Source organism: Urocampus carinirostris, chromosome 6, assembly GCF_059441175.1.
Source record: "Urocampus carinirostris isolate Australia breed hairy pipefish chromosome 6, RoL_Ucar_1.0, whole genome shotgun sequence".
Taxonomy (NCBI): Eukaryota; Metazoa; Chordata; class Actinopteri; order Syngnathiformes; family Syngnathidae; genus Urocampus; species Urocampus carinirostris.
Genome location: NC_142354.1, coordinates 31658639 through 31683120, shown reverse-complemented (window position 1 = coordinate 31683120; position 24482 = coordinate 31658639). Strand labels below are relative to the sequence as shown.

Below are 24482 nucleotides of genomic sequence, written 5' to 3'. Positions count from 1 at the left end.
AAAAACAGTTTTAAAAGTTATAGACATACAACTTGGCAAAGGCAGCAATCCGTGCGCCTACTTTGTTTTTCATGATAATTGCGAACTTCCACTCCATGTTTATCATTCATTTGCTTCTCCCTTTAGCACCACTGCAAGCCTTGGACCCAATTAAAAAATACAAACAAAAAAACAAACAAACAAACAACGTATTGTATCCCAGAATCGCGGTCTTTATGAAGCGCACAAGATTCTAACTGAATGGAGAGAAACATTGTGGGAGTTAATTTAATAGCTAATAGTTTATTGGCATTTTCATCATGCTGTGACTTTAACCAATAGCAGACCAGCGCTTTATATAATTTCGACTTATAGCAGACAAGCATCTTGGAGACGGAACTCATCATCTGCTCAACCATCACAGTTAGAATTTTTTGGGGGCGTGCTAAATTATTCGTCGATTTTAAAGAGGGTCAGAAAAACATCTCAATACAAACCTGTAAAGTGAAAACGTCGCAAGGCAGGGTCACTGTATCCCGAGGTCTACTGTACACTTGCGAGCTGATGGATGTCATCGCATCACGCGGGCCGATAAATGCTCTTGCGTGAGATGCTGGTGGCCCCGAAGGCCCCCCCAACCTCCCCGAGGCTGGGGGTCCCGGCACCATCTAATTAGGCGTGAGTAAATGGGACAATAATGCCTCAGCTGCTCTGTGTCATTCTCTCTCTCTCTTTCGCTGCCTCTGCTTATCTTCACAAGCCCCACATGGCTCTTCAACCCCCCTTTCCTAGCAAAACACACACAAAGAGCGCACACTTCTGAACACCTACACTCGGGATAATGATAGATGAGCGTGCCCGACGGGAGCAAACAGGTAGATGGAGCCAATCCCGTTTCTTAAGAACAGTAAGGATTCTTCATAAAGTCAACTATTTGGGACAGACTAATCCACGTTTTATACAATCAGAACTGTTGACATTTTCTCTCATTGTATCATATCACACAGCAATTATCGTGTATAAGGCAAAAACAGGTTTACTACCAGTAAATATTCAGAACTTATTCAAGAATTGGGGAGAGGCTATTAGTTTAGCAGGGATGGGGGGGGCATAACTTCAAAATCTTATAGGTAAGAAAAACATTGAAAAGTTTATGTATATCTATGACTAGTGTAAAACTATACATAGATCTCAATGAGGACCTAAATCAAATTCAAAATATCCACCAGTTAAAGATAAGGTACTAATATATGTTCCTTAGTGGGTACAAAGGATCATGACTGAATATTTACTTGAGAATTTAATTTTTGTATTAATATGGCACAGTAACATGAGTCAGATCTAGTTGTATGTTTTGTATGTAGGTACAAATGTATGTTTGTGTATGTATGTCTTTACAGGTGCATGTCCACTGTGAGAGAGATAAACTAAAACGAAAATTCCAGAATTCACAATGATTTTTTTTAACAATTTATTTGTGTAATATCTGGCTCTGTAAGAAGCATATCAAGGTTCTTGCATGGCCCAGCCAGTCTCCAGACCTGAACCCAATCGAAAATCTTTGGAGGGAGCTCAAACTCCGTGTTTCTCAGCGACAGCCCAGAAACCTGACTGATCTATAGAAGATCCGTGTGTAGGAGTGGGACAAGATCCCTCCTGCAGTGTGTGCAAACCTGGTGAAAAATTACAGTCACTGTTTGAGCTCTGTAATAGCAGACAAAGGCTACTGTACCAAATATTAAGATTCCTTTTCTCAGTTGTTCAAATACTTATTTGCAGCTGTATCACACAAATAAATTGTTAATAAAATCATGCATTGTGATTTCAGGATTTTTCTTTTTAGTTTATCTCTCACAGTGGAAATGGACCTACCTAAATTTCAGACCCCTTAATGATTTCTAAGTAGGAGAAATAGCAAACTAACAGGGTGTTCAAATTCTTATTTTCTTCACTGTATGAATATGTTCTGTATGTGTCTATGTGTAGGTATACATATAGGATTGTATGATTTGTAAATGCATGCATGTAGCCTGTGTATATGCATGTATGTGTGCGTATATGTATGTGTTTTACAGATATAGTTGTTTTTTATTCTGTTAAGGGATGAGAGCTAATAAGCTACGCTTCTGCTCACTTCTATCTGAATATGTATTTTGTTTTCTGGTGTGTGTATCTTCCTCATTTGTTTTTCTATTTCTGTGTGGAGAAAATGTTTCACAATAATCAGGAAGCTTTGCAGTACTTGTAATGTGTAATGAAAATAAATTGAAACAACAACCATAATAATAGCGGCTCAGATGCTGGATGATAATCTTGTTGTTCATTGGCGATACAGTCATGGCATCAGCGAGAGTGGAGCGATTCTTTAGAATCTCTGCAACCATGTCCTTGACAAACGTTGCCCACCCCCCTCGCCATCCCCTCGCAATTCTCCCGTACCTTTCCTTTGTTCCAGCAAAAATACAAACGGGATTAATGAAGGTAGAAATGACAAATCCCGCTGAGTAATCCTTTTGGCAAACACGGCATTCTTGCCCGGCGGATGCTCCTCCCCTCTCAATCCGAGGCCTAACTCAGAACCCCGTTTTATCCGGTAAAGGTGGGCAGATCAATCTATCCATCCATTATCTGCACCGCTTATCCTCAGTAGGGTCGCGGAGGTGCTGGAGCACATCCCAGCTATGTTCGGGCAGGGGACACCCTGAAGTGGTTGCCAGCCAGTCACAGGGCACATGGAGACAGACAACTTACTCGCTCACTCACACCAAGGGACATATTGGACCGGCCAATTAACCTGACATGCATGTTTTTAGAATGTGGGAGGAAACCAAAGTGCCCGGAGGAAACCCACACAAGCATGGGGAAAACATGCTAACTCCACACAGGAAGGTTCGATCTCATGACCACACGCGCTCAATCCAAATATTATCGATACTGAGATAGTTCTTGGATCATATTGATACTATTGTCTTGGGATTGATATTGTGTTCCCAATGCAACTATCACTCTGGTAATGTTGTTAGCGGGTCGTAAGGTAATGCATGCATTACACCTTTTCAAATTTGATACAATTGTGTTAACTCTTTATGTGCACTACTGACTTTATTTTTAAAATATTGCGCACTAGTATCCTAATTGTCTTATTTAAGAGAAAATATGTGATATTTAGTGCTTCCTAGGGGTACAAAAAATTAATTAAATAAATTGAATAAAATATATATATTTTTTATTTTAAATAAAAATCATTTTCAAAATATTGTGCAATGGAAGGTATTCTAGTTGTCATGTTGACATTGTCATATCTAGATTCTCAGTACCCTACTGCTTTATTTTGGTTTGACCCTCTCCATTTTTGTTTTGAAATGGTAGTAATGAAATTCTTTATATTTTATAGTGCCGAAAATATTTGTGCTGGTTTCATCAAAATTGTAAAAAAAATTCGAGTGGGGAGGGGTTTAGTTATTTGATTATGTATGTAGATTACAAGCCAAAAGGATCAAACCCCCCCAATAAAGGTGAAAAATACGTGTTTTTCAAAGCGCGTCTGAGAAATGCACATACTTGCACACACATCTTGAATGAGTTGAGAGAGACCGCAATGATGACACGAGCCAGGAAATGGTGGCAGCTAGTAAAAAAGTTCCCAAGTCCGTGCAGCTCTTTGAATGAACATAGACTTGAAACAAAATGAACTTTGTCAGACCGTTCAGAAAATCTTCACATGATTGTCAGTCTGGAATTGGGAAAGATCAAATACAATTTTGTCATGCACAAAATGGCAATGGGAGAGAAACTACATGCGAGTCAGGGATAACATTTAGGAATGGGGACTGCATTTTTCCCCTTTTTTAGGCACCTGTCAGTGTGTGGCGGCCTGCTGGAATGCCAGTAATTCAGGTGCTCGCTAATTTGTTGGTTTTAAGGGGTTGACAAGCTCTTAGGGCTGAGCTCATCAAGTCCCCGCCTCTGGCAAAAAGCCAGTGATTTAAAGAGTGTGTGCTGACTGACACACATGAGACAGAAGGGGGCTTTTACCTGCAGAATTTGTCAAGGTATCACAAGCACCCCAGGTATTCCCACCCCCCTTTTGTGATCATGTGACGTTAATAGCAGGCGTCAGCATGGCGGCGAGCCGTTCTCGGACCTTTGGCAACCTCCAAAATTATTCCATCAATCAAATGACCTGCCCTTCCCCCGAACCTAATGGTTTTAATACACCTTGCATGCTTCGACAAAAGGTAAAGAGCTCTTCATATACACTTTAAAAACACTTAACAATTACCCAACACAGTCAACCCAATATTTGGGTTTATTTGACTCATTGTCCTGTGTTGTTTTGCAGAAACGACCCCCACAAAAATTGGAGGTGAAAAAAGAAAAAGTGAAATAAGCACAAAAATTGGATCATGGGATACAAGATAATCTGGGTTAATTTCTTTACAACACAACATAACCGATTTTTCTTTTTTTCTTTTTTTTTTCACACAAAACGACCCAGAAAAATGGGTCGAATTGATCAAAAGCGTCAAATTGTTTGAAAGTATTGGGTTGGTCCCATTTTTGACCCAAACTTGAGTTTGCCTTTAATCGTTTGTAGAGTGTTTGAAAATGTAACCCAAAGGATGGTTTTATTACACCTTGAAAGGATCAACAAAAGGTAAATGGCTCTTCATAAACTCTGTAACGCCCTCTGTTGGATAAATTGGTGACTGCGGCGCCCGACCACTCCAAGAAGCCCAATCCAATCTTCTGTCATGTCAGCAACGCCGGTCCACTTTGCTTGTCGAACATAAATACAATTATTTTAACTAAATTGTAAAATCACCAGCGGCACGGCAGATGAGTGGTTAGCGTGTCACCGGCACAGTTTTGAGGGCATGGGTTAAAATCCAGCTACCAGCCATCCTGTGTGGAATTTGCATGTTCTCCCCCCACATTCTAACTACATGCATGTCGGGTTATTTGGCCGATCCAAATTGACCCTATAGTGTGAATGAGCAAGTGAGTTGTATGTTACTGTGTGCACCGAGATTGGCTGGCAACCAGTTCAGGGTCTCCCCTGCCCACTACCTGAAGAGAGCTAGTATGGGCTCCAGCGCCCCCCGTAGATAATGAATCAATGTAATATCACCATGTACCACTAGATGGCAGACATTTCTACACTCACATTGGGTTTTCCTCGTGATTTATTTACTCGATATTCTTTTTTTTAGTTTTGGAATGACAGGGCAAACGTGTAGCACTTCAATCGTCAAAATTTGAATAAACACCGTTCATTTTAGGGATGCCTTGATCAGTGGCGGAAAAAATAATTTGTTGTGACAATGTATGGTTAAAACACTTCATTGTTGAAAAGCAGCTTTTATTTGTGCAGCAAAAATTAAGTATGAGCCAACAATGAAGACTGGTCTTTGAGAAAGACTTGATCATGGTGGATATTCCCCAACACTGCAATGTTTTCTTGTTTTTTTATTTTTTTGGTTTGAAAAAACATAATAAAAAGTAAGTTTATTTAAAAAAAATATGCATATATAATATATATTTAAACATATAAGATGAAGTGCATACCTTGTAGCTCTAATGGATTAACTGAAGATTCACCACATTGATATAGTTTAGAAACGGTGTTTTTTGGTTTTATTTTTTGTTTTACACAACATTCCACGTGACATTTTGACAGGACTTGTTCATTCCCCAAAATAAAGACAGTCCTCTCTCCGAAGACATTTGATTCTTTTGTGAATGGGGACCCTTGTAGAGACACTTGATCAGCATATAGGTGAGGCCTTGAGACCATCCCTGGTGCCAGACACACAGAAAAGGGCCCCATTAGTATGCAAACTGTGTTTGATAGCACACACAAAAAGCCCCTCTGTTTTCAAAAGTGGAATGCTCTGCTACTAATTAAAGACAATTAGACGCTGCGAACAATGGGGCCAGAATGTGGGGTCATAAATTGACTCCTCCTCTTGTTGGTTTTGGAGGTGCTAAAATAAGGAAAAAAACGCCTCTTATTTGCATAACAGCGGTGTACCTAAAACAACACGCGCAATTATGGCTTGCTTTGTATTGGCGATTAGAGTCAAGTTGACGGTGCGTTCACGGCTGATTAAAAAAAGAAGAAAAAAACGGACTTAAAACGTCTAAGTAATCACATTAGCGGGGGGGAGCTGTGATTATTATAATTTGAAAAAAAAATAAAAATAAATAAATAAACGATTGTCATTGTGAAGCTTGCAGTGATGTAACGCCACTGATTGAGTCTTTCGCTTCTAGTGATGCGTCCATCGCGAAAGAGACGGCTATTCAAACCGGCTCTCCGCCAATCGAGAGCCAGTTCTCTTTGAAGCACTTTTTTTTCTTGTTTTTGGTCAATTTGCATTTTATTATCAAGGATTCCGTTTATTGACTTTAAACTTGTGTGAGAATGTGAAAAGTTCAAACTGTTGTGTATTTTGTCTTTTTGTATATATCTATAAATACTTAAATTTATATTTTTTCTTTTTTTAGGGAGAATGTGTTTCATGCACAGTTTATTTTTGTATATGCCAGATTTTTTTTTTGTTAAATTTAAAATTGACATTTTGTTGTGTGGTGTTTTTTTCCAGAGATTCCCACTTACTTGACTCTAAAGTTGCTCCAAATTAAAAAGTTGAAATAAGTAAAAACGGCACTATAGAGTGATTTTTGTTTTCTAATATACTTTAGGAGAATTATACACATTTTGAATAGTATTTTTTTTGCATAATGTTACATTATTGTTGGTTGAAAATCAGCAAAAAAGGGACCTTTTTTCCCGGCTTTGCTTTTGTTGCTTCCAATTTTTGTTTTTCCTTTTTTTTCCCCTCATTCTTTTGCCTTTTTCCTTTTCCCCTTCTTCCTCGTTTTTCTTGCTTTTTTCTTCTGTGGCTTTTTTTTCCTTTTCCATTTCTTGTATTCTCTGTTTTCCTTTTTTATTTTTATTTTAGCTATTAACTTTTTCTTACTCTTCCTTTTTCTATTTCCTCTTATTTATTTATTTTTGTCTATTTTTTTTTCACTAATATTTTACCTGCCTAACAATTTTCCCTTTTTCTTTTTTTATTATTATTATTTTTATTTTTCCCTTTCTCTTTCATATTTTTCTTATTTTGTTATTTTCAAAGCTCTTGACACATTTTTCCTCTTTCCTTTTGTTTCTTTTTGTTTAAATTTTCCTTTAGCTAGTTACTTCGCCTTTTTTGCTCGTTTTCCCTTTTGTCATTTTTTCCTGAGTGCCTTTCGTTTTCACTTTATTTTCCCTTTTTTCCCCGAGCATGTTGTTTTTCACAATAATTGGTAACATGTGGATCAAAGCAACAAGAACAATCCCAATAGCCGTTCGGGAGCCGAGCCGAAAGAGCCGTTTCTCGAAAATAGCCCGGATTTCCTAATCGCTTTAAGAGAGGAGAGGGGATGCTGCAAGCCAATGGCTGTAGCGAGGCTCGTAATTGGCTCGGTCGAGGTTAGCCCCGCCCACAGCTCGGCTTGATAGGGGAATTTACTGGCGCCAGTCGCATCAGTTTGCCCCACATCGCAATAAATGAACAGCTGATCGAAAACTGCAACAGGTAGCGAGGAAAAACGCTGCAACTTATTTTTTTCGGATCAAGGAACCACATCATTTATGTGCTTTGATTTTAAACAATGATTTCTCTTCTGTAGGTAAGAAAAAAACTGGAGGAGGGGGTTAAGAATCCCGCATTATTTGAGGATTTCATTGACTAAACACGGTCAAAACTGGACTTGGAACTCCTTTTTCCTTTTTTTAAATCAAGAGGATTAAAAGTTTGATGGAGGTCGCAGCGGCCGACCAGTCCCGGTGGATGGCGCACCACCACCACGCCGTGCTCAACGGCCAGCACCCGGACTCGCACCATCACACCCTCGGTCACAATTACATGGAGCCCATGGCTCCTCTGCTGCCCCAAGACGAAGTCGATATGTTTCTCAACCATTTGGACTCTCAGGGGAACCCTTATTACACCAATTCCCGGGCCAGGGTCACTTACAGCCAAGCGCACGGTAAGAATCGGCGATAAATGCTTGAGAAAAATGCATGTATTAGTAGTGGATTTTTAATTGTATCGTACAATTGAAGATTGCGTGCGTGGTGAATAGTGTCATTTTGTGTGAGTGTGCATGGAATTATGCCCCCTTTTGTGATATGTTCATGCATTTTCGGGAACATAGAGACCTGTCAACCTCGGCCAATTGCTCCACTTATTATTGATTGCAATTTTCCTTAGTAAGCTATAATAAAGCATAAAACACAACACTTTTTACTCACAGCAAGACCGTGTACAACAAAAAGGATGGTTTGTTTTATTTACCAAATAAACAACACAAACATTTTTTCAGCATCTTTGCACAATTGCACTTTACCATTGACTTATGCTGTTAATTTTTTTGGTACCATGTCCACACTTTTAATGTTTACATTGGGTTAATAATGGGTTTTGTGTATTATGGATTTTTCTTCTGTGGATTTTGTTTTTTCTTTTAATTGTTGGATGAATTGATGCTCCAAACGAAGTTTCATTGTTTTGTTTTTTTAATATAGGCAATACATATTCAGAATCTGAATATTTCATAGTACTTTTCATAGTTATTATCCCACTTGCAATACATTTATTGTGGTTTATCTTTCTTAGCAGTGTGGGATTTTGAAGACTTTGTCTTCATTCACAATTAACGATAACGTTTTCATGCGCAACCAGTGACCGAAACGATTCGGATGAGAGCCGAAACAGGCAAGACGAGATCGTTCTTTGTTATTTCTTTCCCCTGGCGTACACAATTTGAGATTACCCAAAATGTTTAAATGGTGGGAAAAAAATTGACTGGTATGTATATTGGATTTTTAATTTATTTTTCCAATGGGGGATTGTGTGCGTGATAAGTAGAATATAATTGTATTTTGTGAGTGATATAAACGTGGTGAAACATTGTATGCAACGAGATTGGGCATGACACTCCAGGTTGAAATGTAATGGAAGACATTTAAGAATATATAAAGTACAAGAGTGTCAGAATACATCTATTACTATTTATTTGTGTAAGTGTAGGGGGAATTCCGCCCCCAAAAGTCCTCTTGTGGCATTTTTGTGTATATTCAGGGACGTAAAAGGAATTTCTATGACAGGAGGAAAGGGAAATGTGTCATTTAACCCTGTGTGCGAGGGGAGAGAGAGAGAGGCACTTCCCGGATATAAAATAAAAACCGCAAAATTGTTAATAACAATCGTTACTTGGGGAGCTGCACGCGATGAAAGAGAAAGCAACCGGGAGAGAAGAGCGTTTTTTATATTCTATAACGCCTAACAGCCCCCCATACAGTATCTTATACGTTTTCCCCTTTTTGTATACGTATTTTTTATCATTTCGAATTGTGTGCGCTGTGTATCAAATTTGTACATAGGAAATGTAAAAATCAGTTTTTTGTTAGACCAGTCTCGTTTTGCTCATTGCAGTCCCGGATCGTCTCGATCACTGCAGACGGCAAAGACGGAGGAAATAGCTGATATTGTCACGGTGATCTAAATAGTTGTTGTGAGTAAATCGGTGCTGCATTTGCAAGGTTTATTATCGATTAATAAGGGGAACAATTGGCTGAGGTTGACAGGTATAGATCTTTTTTTGTATTAGACGAAGTTTCCTGCGTTCCTTTATTTTATTTTTTACCCCGTTGAAATTAGCTGGTTTTACGGAATAATTCACGGGTTTGATCACGCAGCAAACATGAGTAAAACGTCTGCATTTCCAGCTCGCCTAACCGGGAACCAAGTCTGCCGGCCACACCTCATCCACAGCCCCGGGATTCCCTGGTTGGACCCGGGCAAGGCAGCGCTATCGGCCGCCCACCATCACCACAACGCGTGGGCGGTGGGCCACTTCAGTAAACCCGGCCTGCATCCCGCAGGCTCCGGCTACCCGTGCAGCAGCAACGCCGCGACGGCTCCGGTGTCTTCGCTCACCCCGGCCACTCACTCCAGCCCGCATCTCTACAGCTTCCCCCCGACCCCGCCTAAAGACGTGTCCCCGGACCCAGGGCCCACCTCGCCCACCTCAACGTCGACAAGGATGGACGAGAAAGAGTCGTTAAAGTATCAGGTGGCGGAGAGCATGAAAATGGAAGGCTGCAGCCCGTTGCGCGGCGGCGGTGGCGGTTTAGCTTCAATGGGTGGCCAGGGGCCCACAACGCACCATCCGATCCCGACGTACCCGGCTTACCCTCTGCATGCCCCCCATGAATACAGCGGGAGTTTGTTCCACCCGGGAAGCCTGCTCGGATCGCCGTCCAGTTTCACGCCGAAATGCAAAAGTAAAGCGCGTTCGAGCTCAGGTGAGTTTATTATTTATTTTCATTTCATGAGAAAATGCATATGGTCTGAAGTTTTGCACATTGTATGGCTGTTAGAGAGTAAAGAGGAGAGGGGTCGAAAAAAAAACCTCAGAAAACTATAAAATATGTATCGTGGGTCCAACAATGTGATGATTTCTAAATTAACTAACAAATAGTTGTTATAATCTAATTAAGGGTAATTGAATTGTCTTCGGTGTCATTTTTATCACAGTTGGGAAGCATTGTATGCAACGAGATTAGACATGACACTAACATGTAATACATACTTTCAGGGAAAAGGGATAACGTATACTTTCAAGAAAAATAGGCAAAAATTTTAACAATGGTTGCTTAGACACTGGCCTAAGTTATAACAGTGCATTAAAAACAATAGTGCATGGTATATATTCTCACACCTTGCAATTTATTTGCGGGAATTTTGTTGCTGCTAAATATTATATTATATATATATATATATATATATATATATATATATATATATATATATATATATATATATATATATATATATACTATTGCTGCGATACACTATTCTTTTTCATAACACTATTATTTTAACATCGGGCAGCCTTCAAGCAATACGTGATAAATGCTTGCCTATATCCTGACAGTGACATTTTTTCTCTCCAATTTATTTATTACATGCTGACGTGCCGTGTCTAATCTCGTTGCATACAATATTTCATAACGTTGATGCCATTGACAATAAAGACAATTCAATTCAAGGTAAACATTTTCACAGTTTTGTGCAATTACATTTAGCACCCCCCCTCCGATAAAAAGTCGAACGATATGTTTTCACAGTTTTGTGCGCACGTTTAAGGTGGTAATGGCCATGGGGAAGAAGCTAATAATGATGTGGGAGATAGAAGCATCATCCAAAATTATTTTGGGACAAGTCTTTCATTTGGTTTCAACCAAATAAAGACTTTATAATAATAGTGCACTGAAAAATGATGCATTGTTACAATAGTGAACTGAAAAAAGGTCTAATAACTTTCAGCAGCATAAAAAAACTCAAATAAGTTGCACGGTATACGTTTTAACAGTTTTGTTCAATACTCTTTAGCAGCAAAAAAATTAAATAAATAAAACGCAAGTTTTAGTTTTGTGCGTTCGTTTAGGGTCATGATGGCCCAGGGGAAGACGCCTATGTAAGATATGGTAATTTGTTTAAATGATTGATAGAAGAAGCTTCCAAAGTTATTTTGGGTACGGGTCTCATATTTGCTGTCATCCTTTTTTCTTTTCAAGTGATTTGTTCATTTTGGGATGTGATGCTTGTTGCAAAAATATTTAAAAGAAACAAATGGACGAGAAAATACAAAAATACCTGTCAACCCCTCAGTCAATTGCTCCCCTTAGTAACAGGATTGGAAAGCAACATAATAGATTAATCAGCATAATTCATATACAAAAAATGATATTGTACTCTGTTATAGTTACAAAAATGCATAATCAATTACTGGTATAGTTAGTAAAATGATGATTATTCTGAAGAACTACAACCTTATTTACAGTATAATTACATAGACGCAATAATTCTGTCGATGTATATCGTAATTTCTATCAGAGACATTGGAGAGACTGAGAGAGATGAGGTTCACACATATTTTCCCTAATAAACCATACAACGTGGATAAGAATTGGGCACGTTCTTTGAAGGACTATACAAGCAAAGACATCACTTTGGTTTTACCTATTTTTTTTTCAAGGGAACATTGTTCTTTTGCCTTAAACGAAATGTAGTATTTTGTTTACATTTAGTTTCTTTTGTCTTTTACTAGTAATGTGGTATTGGAGTAATCCAAAGGTAATTGAAAGTAACCAAGTTACACACCTATAATATCGTGGTACTTGGATTGCGTTACTGACTGCATTTTTTTCAACAGGTAACTGTATCGGAATGCATTTTTAAAGTTACTTTTTGCAACCTTATTAATGATTGAAATATCCCCTGTCAAGCGACAATAAACCTTACAGACTCAACGCAGCACCCATTCACTCACAGAAAATCGCACAAGGAAGAAAACAAAGATAATTTCTGTAAACAAGATTGTTTATTAAATAAACGCCACAAACAATTCTTCCTCAGTTCCATTCCCAGTTGCAGTAAACGAGTGTTGCTTATTATAGGTAGCCGTCAACTTCAGCAAAACGTTCCCCTTATTAATGATTGCAATGCCCTTGTGAAATGATAATCAACTTTACAGACGCAACGCAACACCTCTACTCACAGCAAGAATGACTATTTGGAATAAAAACAGATAGTCTAATTTGAGTAACGAGTTTATTTACCAAGTTAACAACACAGCAGATCTTTCAGCCTCTTAAATTCCCCCACTTGCAGTGAATTTGTGTTGATTGTTATATACAATAAACGCAGAAGTCCACCAGCAACGACTTTCACCTCCTTTTACATAGAACGAGAAAACAATATAATGTATCCTGAAGCGCCTTCAGGATGTCAAAGGTTTATGAACACAGAATGAAATATTGATATAATTAAAAAACTTATAAACAATTCAGACGCTCCAAAATTAATTACTGTACAAATTGACAATTGGGCTTCGTTTTACGTAAGTCGTTTATGGTGCCTTTACTTGTCACGCAAATGTACGACATATTCAATCAGTACGATTGCGTAAATAAAAACTGGTTGAAAACTGCCACACAATCAAATTACACGGACGACCGTCAGAATTCTTTAATATGTTGTCATATTTTAACGCTGAGCATCGAGTAACTTGGTAATTGGCATTAAATAGAATCACCCCCACCCCCGCACTACCTAACACAATTAATTATCCCACCACTTTTTTTTGACACGTGAACTTAACACCGTCCAAAACGTGAAGACGATGTGGTAACAAAATGGAGTCGTGTGGTGAAGCTTGTTTTGGTTCGAACGTGGCCTTCGTTGCACTTAAAAAGCGAGGAGTCACGACGTCCTGGCTCCTGCCATATCCTGTATACCTCCCGAGTGAACAAATCACGACCTCCTCCCCTCCCTGCCTTGCTAACAAAGAACATGCGACGAGGCTCCTGCTGTTTGTGTTCTGCACGTCAAAATGTCGAGGCGAGGATTTTCCATTTTTTTTCATATATATTAACTGCATGACATAGTCATGAAGGTTATGCATTTTCATAACCTTGTTTTGACTGCAACTGAGGCCAGTCTAATTGCATAAACATGTGAATATTACCTATCTTAATATTCTGTAATATTGTTATTTGTACTACTCAAGTCTCCTATATACTGTATATCCTGGAGCTCCACGTCTAATCGTGTTGTAAACCATATTGCATTATCAATGACAAAGTGAATTCTATTCTAGCTTAATTTACTGTTGCTAATGTTCACTATTTTTTCCAATGCACAATTTTTCTGATGCACTTTAAATTTAGGGCAGTTAAAAAGAACTACCTTCTAAAATCGCCTTCCCCTAATATTCTTTAATATACCAATTTGTATTTTAAGTCTCTTATTAGATGTATATCATTGAGCGCCAGGTCTAGTCTCGTAAACGAGGTTATACCTGTCAACCTCAGCCAATTGCTCCCTCTACTAATGATTGTAATTCCCCCTATTAAGCAATAATACAATCATGTCATAGCACCTATTTACTCACAGTAAGACCTACTATGTAGAATAAAAGACAAGATAATCTGTTTAAATCATTTTTGTTTTTATAGAATAAATGCTTCATTGAGGATAACATTGACCCAAGATAATTTGTCTAAACAAGTTCATTTAATTTAACTAATAAATGCTTGCTATTGTTCCTCGTCAATTTTAGCAATTTACAATGACGTCATCTGGTACCGGTGACCAAGACGATCCGGATTCGAGCTGAAATGTGCAAGATTAGATCCAATTAATCACATGTTTTGCATTTATTTTTTGAAGAATTTTCCCATACAATTTTTATCTGTCATGTGCTAGGCTTGAAATGATCAAAAAATGTATAAAATACAGAGAAAACGTATAAGTTGACAAGTATGCAAGTTGTTATCAATGACAAAGACAGTTCTATTCTTTTCTACTATATTTGGTTTTAGCTCAATATTGTAATTTTTTAAAAATGTATTGAATCAATCCTCGTCTAGTCCAAACTGCCACTCAGATCAATTGACTGATGTGAGCTTTTGTAGGTCAAAAACGTCATCTTGTGACATTTTAATGGAAGCTGGCAATAATCAGAAACACATCAGCCATGGCATTAAAAGGCAGCTTATCTCTTCAAGTGGATGTCCGGCGCTAGTAAACGTTGATTGACTGGCATCCAAAATGCCACACTGACATTTCAGCGGTTTTACCTCTCGCTTGAATTAACCTCAAACTTCAAAACCTGTCCCCCTGTTGTCTTTTCCCGAATTTCAATGGGTCACAAATATTTACGTAGCGTTAACGTGGTCGTCCGGACTTGCGAAGGACTCAACGGGGGAAGGTCTAGAAAAAGAACCCTGGCGCATTTCAAAAGGGCTTTTCTGGTTCAGGTCAGATTCCATTGTGGAGTAAAAGGGTGGGACATTGGGTGTCGCTGGGATTCTATCGGTAATAATGAGGCCGTACTCTCGGGACAAGGGTGGGGGGGTGTTTTGAATTATAAAAAAAACAGTTGAGCAACAGGCTGTTTGATGTGAACCGTTACTCACATGTGTACTATGACACAGAGGTAAGATCTCAAGTCTGAGCCCAACCCAACCCGAATTTCGGGTCAGTTTTCTGAAATTCCTTCTTACCCATAGAGACGCCTTACCAATGCTCAGTGCGGATGCACTATTTTCCCTGGGAATGTGTAAAAGTGCGTCTAACCCATAATATGTGCCTTTGAACTTACAATTTTCGTTTTTATTGAATCTTTTTTGACTCACTGCTTTCCTGACTTAGCTTTTAAGTCTGGCGCGTATTTTTCCATGGTAGCTTTTTAGCGTTGTGTTTGTTTTCTACGGTAATCACACAGTGAATGTATGCATGTCAACTGGTGTTTTCTATCATCAGTAAAAGTTGAGTTTGTAATAATTCAGAGTTTCAGTTTAGTTGGTTTTACTTGATTATAAAGAAAAGAACATTGCTGTAAGATCAGCCTTAAAGGAGGGCATCTCAAAAAGGTAGATACGTTTTGGCAGAACACTGGGTCAGGCCTAAAATGTCAATCATTATGGTCAAGTCGGGTCAGGCCAGGCTTTGCTCTGGCTAGTAGCATGGGCCATGATGTGCAAGAAACACTGATTAAATCAGTATCTTGTCACAACTCACTGTGATGTCTCTACAATAACATAACAGTGTGCTGTGGGGTTTTGAGGTTGTGAGTAGTTTTGGCCACAGGAGACCAAAAAAAATAGAAGCCGCTTCACAACACTTACTGTACTTAACTCTTGCAAGGTCAATTCAAACAACCCTTCCCTGTCTGTCTATCCACCGGTCATTACCTTTCTTTGTCTCACTGCCTCTCTCTCTCATTAATTGCTGCGCTAGATTTTACTACTGCTCCTGTGGTTTATGGCCAAAATTTCAACCTGTCAAAAGGGCCTTAAAATTTTGCTGTAAATTCTTGATAAATGCCAAATCGATGGAAAACTGCCGGTTAATGTAACCTCTTTAGACACAGAAATGTAAAAGATGTTAATGTTTATACAAGAGATGACAAACTCAGTCTTGCTCTGGGGCCGGATCCAGACCTTCTGTTCTCAGGTGGGCTGGATCAGTAAAAAGGGTGTCAACTTTAATAACATATCCTACAAATTATTATCATGGATGACAAGGGATCCTTTGTAAGTATAACACATTTATTCAAAAGCAATGGGGGAGAAATTATTTTCATGTTTGGCATTGAATGCGTTAACTGGTTTGTTGTATGAGCTTGAGATTTGAGCTCTTGTTTGCTTTGCATTGATAAACACACATTTTTACGCCAAGTCTTAAGAGAGTGAATGCCGTTTTACACATGCACTAACCACACTATACAAACTCAAGTGGGAGCTATGAAAATTATGTTTTGTCCTTAATTGTCATTCTGGTTTGAAATAAATCAAAAAGAAATAAGACATAAAAGTTGTAAAAATGCATGGGCAATAAAATTAAACTACATCAGATCTAACCAATATGTCCTCTGCTGCACTCTAGTGGCCTTATGGAGCATTTTGTTTGCATTTATTTAAAGAAACCCTAACTTTTAATAGAAATGACCTTCAGACTCGCCTCTTTTTTATATTTTGAGATATTAATGGCAGGCTGGATCAAATACCGTGATCAAACGAGTCTTGTTTAACTTAAGTTTCGTTACAAAAAGACAGCAGTTCTCAAAAATATAAAATTCTGGGTTTGCCTTGGCCTGGGTCCTGCAAATCAAGTGAATCGATCGGGCTCAGGCTGGGTCAGGCCATAATACCCGCGGGCCTGGGTCAGGTCAGGCTGGAATTTTTTAGGTCCGAACGTACATCCTCGTTACTCACATGTGTACTATCACGGGTCGGCCAATAGCGACATTTTTAATTATATAAAATTTTTCCCTGGCCCTTCTTGAATTTTACGCAGAGGGACGTGAGTGCGTGAACTGCGGCGCCACCTCCACTCCACTTTGGCGGCGGGACGGCACCGGGCATTACCTCTGCAACGCTTGCGGACTTTACCACAAAATGAACGGACAGAACCGACCGCTCATCAAGCCCAAACGTAGACTGGTGAGTACCCGCTCGGACCTCGAAATATGAGCCAGAAAGCAGATGGACACAATTCCAGGAAAGTTATATTTTCCCTATCATCTTCCTGGAATTGTTTGTGGCGCTCACCCCCCGATGATGCGCCTACACGGCCTGTTTCAATACGGCTACTATTGCTATTGTTCTTGCTATCATTATTGCTGGTACTTGTGATACGGTTACTGATAGCAATGCCCATGTTACTTAAGTTGACACCACGTTTGAGTTAATGAAGGTATGCAAAGCAAATGCATCACTTGTTGCACCACCTAAAATAAGCTTGTTCCACTTTTGAACCAAACCTTTGCTTGTTTTGTGAGCAGTTGTATTTTTCTAGCGATATATTAAATCAAATTTTCCCTAGTAAGATAGTAGCATATGATTATAAATGTTTTTTATTTTCATTTTTTTCCTTATATTTGAATGGAGACACGAAGTAAAAATTCAGAAAACTTGCGGAGATTTTTACAATATTTTCATTATTTGAAAGTAATTTTAACTAGATTTTTTTCTGTGTAAATGGGACAATATGAGCACAATCATCAAGCAGACCTTTTATATAATTTGAGAAAAAAAAAATCGTATTTTGTGAACAATGGTGACGCGAAAAATCTGAAACCGTTTTTAGATGAACCTAATAACTTTGCCCAACTTTAACCCTATCCCCGTTGGAGTTATTGGCATTGGCCAATGAGACATTACTCTGGCTCTTCTGAATTGGAGCAAAAAATAATAATATAGGAATAACATTTTTACCCAGCTTTGGGTTGCTAGGCGCAACAACCCAACATGGGTCACTTTAATTTTAAACCCAAATTAAGATTGGTTTGACACAACGGGAAATTTGTTATTTTAATATGTATGATTAGTTGAAAACACTACTAATGTACTTTATGATTTTGAGATGTGTTATTTTTGTGTATGCCATAATCGACAATATTGAAAACAATAAAAGCCTTGGAATATTTCAGTTGATTGATAATACAGAATGTATGACATTTTTAATTGCATTACAGAAAAGAAGGAACTTTACAACAATTTTATAATTTTCTGAGACAGTCATGGGTTTATATTAAGTAAAAAATTGGGCGTCAGAGGGAATAGTTAAACAACAAAACAATATTGCTTTTTCATGTGTATTCCCACTCAATCATGATGCCATCTTCAGATGCACATCGTTTCCAGAAGACACACCTCACAAAAACACTGCGGTCAAGGATTTTTTTTAGCAAGAACTCCGCAGAGTTGCTCATCTCAAAGTCCATTCCATTTTCCTTTTCGGGGCCCGGCCGAAGCTCTTTACATTTGCAGCCCGAGTGTTTGTCAGAGCCGTGTTCAAAGGGGCATCCAGTTGTTTCCTATCCGGATATCTGGCCGGCCCAGATAAGGAAGTCGGGCTCCCGGCTGTTTCCGCCTTCACCCGGCGCGCCGCATTCTCTCCGGCCAGACTGACATATACTGTAAAGAGATTATCACAACACTAGAGGAGCCGCTTATGCGCTCCGCAGAGAGATGGGTCGAGTGGGGCGGGGATTGGAAAATACAGGGATTTGCGGGGTGCTCTGGTGTTTATCATTCGCGGCTTCTTTTCTTTAAAATATAAACTCCGACTGGAATGGGTCGGTAGGGTGACGCTAGCACCTGGGTTTCATTTAAAGGGGAAGGGGGGGTGGAGAGAAAGATGCGGCTCTTGCAGCAGCCGTGGGGTTCTTGGCATGTAAAGTTAATGTTTGCGATTATGTGTGTTGAATCGATCTGAAATGGACTCCAGTCGGCCGGCGTTTGGGGCTTTGTACGCCCCCGTTTCCAGCATAGATAATTACAGCATTGTGGTGGTTTGTAAAATGCTGTGAATACGATTATTTACACGTTTATCAGGATTTAAGAGTTGTGGAAAAAAATCATTATGATGATTGTGACATACACCCAACTGCCCTATCTCAAAATATTCAAAGTATCATGAAAAGGTGTACTAGGTAGGCTGTAAGCCATAATCAGCATTATTAAAATAATGAAAAACGTGTAATATTTTATTTGACTATTAATTAATTCAGAATATACGATATTTTCAGAATTGTTCAAATAATACTATATTCTAAATTTCAGGGACAGTTCATAATTATGATATGGGATTAATGTTCAACTTTTATACATCGTTACAGTTTGCAATAAAATAGCAGAAAAATAAAACAAACATTGAAGTTGCATTATTTTGAAACGACTCTGGCTCTAGCTATTCAAACCGTTACCAAATATTTTGGAAAGTGTGAATCTTGAATTGAGTGTTTACACTTGAGTCATTCTCTTAAGTTGTAAAAGTGAACACAATTTTGAAAAGGTTTTATTTTGAAACTACTCAATTTCCAGCATTGAGCACTTTTCACATGACCCCCCAAAAATAAAAAATACATGAAAAATCAATACTGTAATTGGGATTTTTTTTTCATTTATAAAATGTATGCAATGTTTACTCACATTATTTTAAATATAACCTCCATTTTGTATCCATTAATATGGAATTAGGAAAAAAAATAATGCGAAGGGTGATTCCCCCCCCCGATAAAGCGTCTAAAATTAAAGGATTTTATTTGAAACCCTGCCTTTTGAAACATTTCTATACTAACATAGAATAAAATTAAATACAATGTTGCTATTTGTTTGTCTTTTGAATATTGATCTTTACAATGGAAACATTCAATAAATGTAAAAAAAAAACTGAATAAAACTTTTAAAAACTTGGCGGAGAGTTCTAAATATTACGTTTGGATGGAATCTATACTTTTTTTACATTGTAATATTTACATTGTGAACATTTCATAAATGCAAAAAGTCTATTGTTGCAGTTAGTTCTCCCTTTCCATTTATAATTGAAACATTCTATAAATGTAAAAAAAACCTTAAGTACTTTCCAAAACTTTAGATGTAATTTGTGAATATTTACACTGTGGACATCAAACAAATGCAGAAGAATGGAATTGAAAATAAAAGATTTTTACACGACAGTGACTTAATTTGATGTTTGAACTTGAAAAAAAAAAAAGTTGCCAATATTTATCTGAATTAAATATAAGACGTGCTCACAATGGTTAAACTTAGTAAGACATTTTTCCCTCTCTATATTACCTGCACCCTTCTCAATTTGTTCGAATTGATGATTTGAAGGCATTTTAAAATTGATTTTATTTTATTGTCTTTGCAGTCGGCAGCTCGTCGTGCAGGTACCTGCTGCGCCAACTGCCAGACAACCACCACAACCCTGTGGAGGCGCAACGGCAACGGAGACCCTGTCTGCAACGCCTGCGGCCTTTACTTTAAATTGCACAACGTAAGTGGCCCCTAAATGGGAGGAAAAAAATGGGGCCCGGGGGTTTCGGGGTCCGCCGGTCGTTAACTGGTCAAGTGGGCGGACAGCTTGTATCGATTTAGGCGCGGAGCAAAGCCAGCTCGCTCTGTCGAGCAGAACTCACCGGTTGCCTCCATTTTATTTTATTTTTTTGTAACAATGAATGTCATTGGGAGAGGGGCGTTACTCCCCGGGGAGGAGGCCGTCATTCAGCGTAACGGCGTCTGTTACACCGACGAGGATTTGTCGGAGCTGCAGCCAGGTTCTCGTCCTCATGTATTCAAATTGACCGGGGCCACTGTTTGCTTTTGAATTAGACAAAAGACAAACACTCCCACCGGACTCCACTTCCAATGCAACAATGGCTTATGCAAAACAGCTGTTCATCATTTATAGCGTGCTAATTTGAATGACACACATGTCTAAAATAACCCAATTTGAGTCAAGTGGGACTGATGCATTGGGGTTATTCGGGCTAACTTCCAAGGATGCTTAGCACGTAACCCACCCTTCAAATTTGGTACATTTTATTTTAAATAACTGGAAAAACTGGCAAAAATTGTCTTTCAACTTATCTGGCTTTTTTATTTGGCATTTTTAATGTCCACCCAAATGATTTTAGAAAACAGAATTATTTTATTTTTAAACTCTAAAAAATGTTCCTACTTTGTTAAAACGCTCTTCAAAAACTAGGTTATATTGCACGAAACTGACAATTTATTCGGCTAATAAATCTTACTTTATTTGCCTTTTCTGGTCATTTTAAATGACCAACCAAATTACTTTAATTCATTTTGTAAAACAGGAGAAAAAAACCCCTTAAAAGTCTAAAAAAAAAATGTTTGGGGGTGCTGGAGCCCATCTCGGCTATCGTCGGGCAGTGGGGAGGTGACCCCTTGAACTGGTCGCCAGCCAATCACGGGGACCCAACTACCCAGAATATTTTAATTTAATTTTACCAACTACATTTTTTCGATTTTAGTTCAGAACCCTAAATTTTTTTTTTTTTTTTTAATTGGGTGGAAACAAAATCCCACCCAAAACACCTGACATAAAATATTGGTCCATAAAATAATTTCCCCATTTGTCATTATAAATAACCACAAAACACGGTTGCGGTAAAGAAAAGAAAATCGTCTTTCTGTTTTGAAGCCCCCCAAACATACGTGATTCTTCTACAAAACAGACCAGAAAAAAAGAGAAATTTAATATATGTTTTTTGTGTTTTCAATTTCAACATCCAGAAAGTTAATCGACACAAACTGGAAGCTTAAAAAAAAAAATCAGCACAATAGAAACGTAGTTTTGCCTTTATGAGTGCAGGCGTTGTGCGGCGCTAACTTGTCGCTCCCCCCCAGGTCAACCGCCCGCTGACCATGAAGAAAGAAGGCATCCAGACACGCAACCGCAAAATGTCCAGTAAGTCCAAAAGGAACAAGCGACCCACCGACGGATTCGACGAGCTCACCAAATGCATGCAGGACAAGACCTCCCCCTTCGGAGCCCCACCGGGCCTGCCAAGCCACATGAGCCACATGGGTCACTTGGCGCCCTTCAGCCACTCGGGACACATGCTGCCCACTCCCACGCCCATTCACCCTTCATTCGGGCCCCCGCACCACACCAACCGCTCGCCCGTTTGGGGAGAGCCACACTGAAACCAATCTGAGTCTGAATCCGGGTTGTCGCAGGATTCGTACGACAGCCCGTGTCGGACCTCGTGGCTCGGAAATCCGGACAATGTGAGGATGGAGGGAACGGGAAGATTGAAATTCCTGTCATCAGGTGCACGCCTCCCTTTGACTCTCATGAGAGGTCTTTAAAAGTTCTCTTTCCAAAAGGGCCCGACCGATTAATCGGCCAGATTAGCCCAATTACAAACTTTAAAAGCTGCTGATTTTTAATGATTTTTTCCTCTGTTAAACACAAATGAAACAGGCCTTATTTTTTCATAGCCATAAATACAGAATTACACACAATTTAAAGAAAACCAAAATGTTTGACGATTCCGCTAAAATATAAACGCTTCGATTGAAATCGATGAAATTGGATATCAATTGCTGTGTGCTAAAAGAGAACATAATGCAGAAATAGAAAATATGACCATTTGTTTGGCCTGTAACATGTCAGAAATGCAAAAACATTTTTTTTAAACAATTTTTTATCAGATTGGCTTTTCAACTAATTTAAAAAAACACGTATACTGACCAATTTTTAAGATCTTTGGGAGGGGGATGATTTTAAATAAAGACCTAGGTTTTTTTATGGTCAGCAGAATCTTTATTTTATTGTTTTTGTTTTAATTTATACATTCTGTCCTTTTTGTTTGGCAAATGATTTTTGGGAGAAGTTGATATTCACCTGAACTTCTAATCTAAAAATTAAGACTTGTCAATTACTTTTGATAATCAATTTATCGAAGATTTTGTATCTCAAAGTAAACCATGTTATGTGGTAAAACAGTTTCTCAAATTCTTTTTTTTTTTTTTTTGACAAGCCAGATAATTTCAGCTCAAAAAAGGAATTCATTATTCGATGAGGGAAATAGTTGATTGATTTGATGAATTAACTGAAATGTTGTTGCAACGCTATTATGGACCTCAAGAAAGTAAATAGTTACTGTCATGTGAATAAACTTATGTCCAAATTTCTTTTTTTCTGGATAATCGAGAAAAAAAAATAAAACAATTTGAATCCTTCTGTCCTTAAGGAGACAATTATTCCTGATTGATTGGGGAAAAAAAAAATATATATACAATTTTATTTAATCCAATTTATTTCAGATTGATTAAAAAAAACAAAAAACACTCGTATTGGGCAATTTGAAAAAGTATTGTTTGTTTATTTTATTAAACCAATAACCTTCTTCAAAGTTTTTCTGTCTTTTGCTCCTAAATCAGAAGTTTGAATTCCTGAGAATTTCTTGACCCAAATGTAACCAATTAATCGATGAGCCAAAAAGTTTGCCGATTAATTTGAATGATTAACTAATCAATTAATTGATTCACCTTTTATTATGGACCTAAAACAAGTATGTCATCGCTGTCATGTGATATAGACGTATCGCTTAAATGCAAATGAAAAAACACGAATTCCCACAATTTGGCATTTGGAGTTTTTTTCCATGAAAATAATGATACATTTGATTTTGACAGATTTGGAATTAATCTTGAAATAACTGTATCCAAACCATCTTTCAAAGGTTGTATTCATGAAACAACTAAACCAATTTTTTTTTTTTTCACATGACAGTACCGATTTTTTTCTGGTTTTCTCTTGAAATAATTCTTTATCCAGTCTTTCAATGCTTTATTGATGAAAAAAGAAAAAAAACAAATTTAGGAGGTTTTTTTTCACCTGACAAAAGTTTTCAATTTTTGGGGCAATTTTGAATGCTAAAGTTTTGGGTTTTTAAAGGGCTAGTGTGTATTATCTGACCTCAAGATTGTGTAGTGCAACCTAAAACATGTGCTACAAAGCACAAGGAACAATACAAAATACAACTAAATATTCCCATTTCTATTTTTTTGCTCAGTTATTTTTATTTTTTTTGGAACCCGTAGCGTCAAGATGGCCGACATTATGTAGGTGATACTTGTGTCATGGAAAACGCAAATTTATCAACCTACGTTTATTTTAAATAAATTGACGTTTTTATGTATATTATAGTGCATGTCTTTTTGCCCATTTTTTTCTCAATCGTTTTTTTTGTTTTTGGATTGAAAAATGACTACTCAGGGGCGCTAAATAATACACACTGTACCATTTAAGCAATGGAGAAAAAAACCTCACCCATTCCTTTTGAGAGATTATAACTTAAAAACTCCCCCTACCCTAATCAAATTTTAAAATTATATATTCACAGCTGACCCTGATATCTGCATTAACACGAGAATAGCTTAATTTTTCAATCAACCTGGAAAATTATGTTCGTAAAAGAAAAATCCCCATCGGTCGGGCCCTCCCCTCAAAGTAAGACACCCTCTCAATGCCGGAATCGAAAGCCAGACTGGACCAGAGTGCAAACGAGTGCCCTGGTAAACTCGCCGGACTCCCTTTTTAAACAATGGC

The 24482-nt window shown here is 38.1% G+C and overlaps 1 protein-coding gene across 2 annotated transcripts; it reads left to right on the top strand.

Annotated features, from left to right (window-relative positions):
• Positions 1 to 7531: 7531 nt before the first annotated feature.
• Positions 7532 to 24072, top strand: LOC148364573 (GATA-binding factor 2-like). Of its 2 annotated transcripts, none has more exons than XM_088338718.1 (5): positions 7532 to 8022; positions 9764 to 10342; positions 16905 to 17050; positions 20268 to 20393; positions 21770 to 24072. In XM_088338718.1, exons 1-5 carry the CDS (start codon positions 7791 to 7793, stop codon positions 22067 to 22069), a joined length of 1383 nt encoding a protein of 460 aa, XP_088194844.1. In that variant the 5' UTR covers positions 7532 to 7790; the 3' UTR covers positions 22070 to 24072. The 2 variants fall into 2 exon arrangements, with proteins under 2 accessions (XP_088194844.1, XP_088194843.1); XM_088338717.1 differs by having other exon boundaries at positions 16893 to 17050.
• Positions 24073 to 24482: the final 410 nt, after the last annotated feature.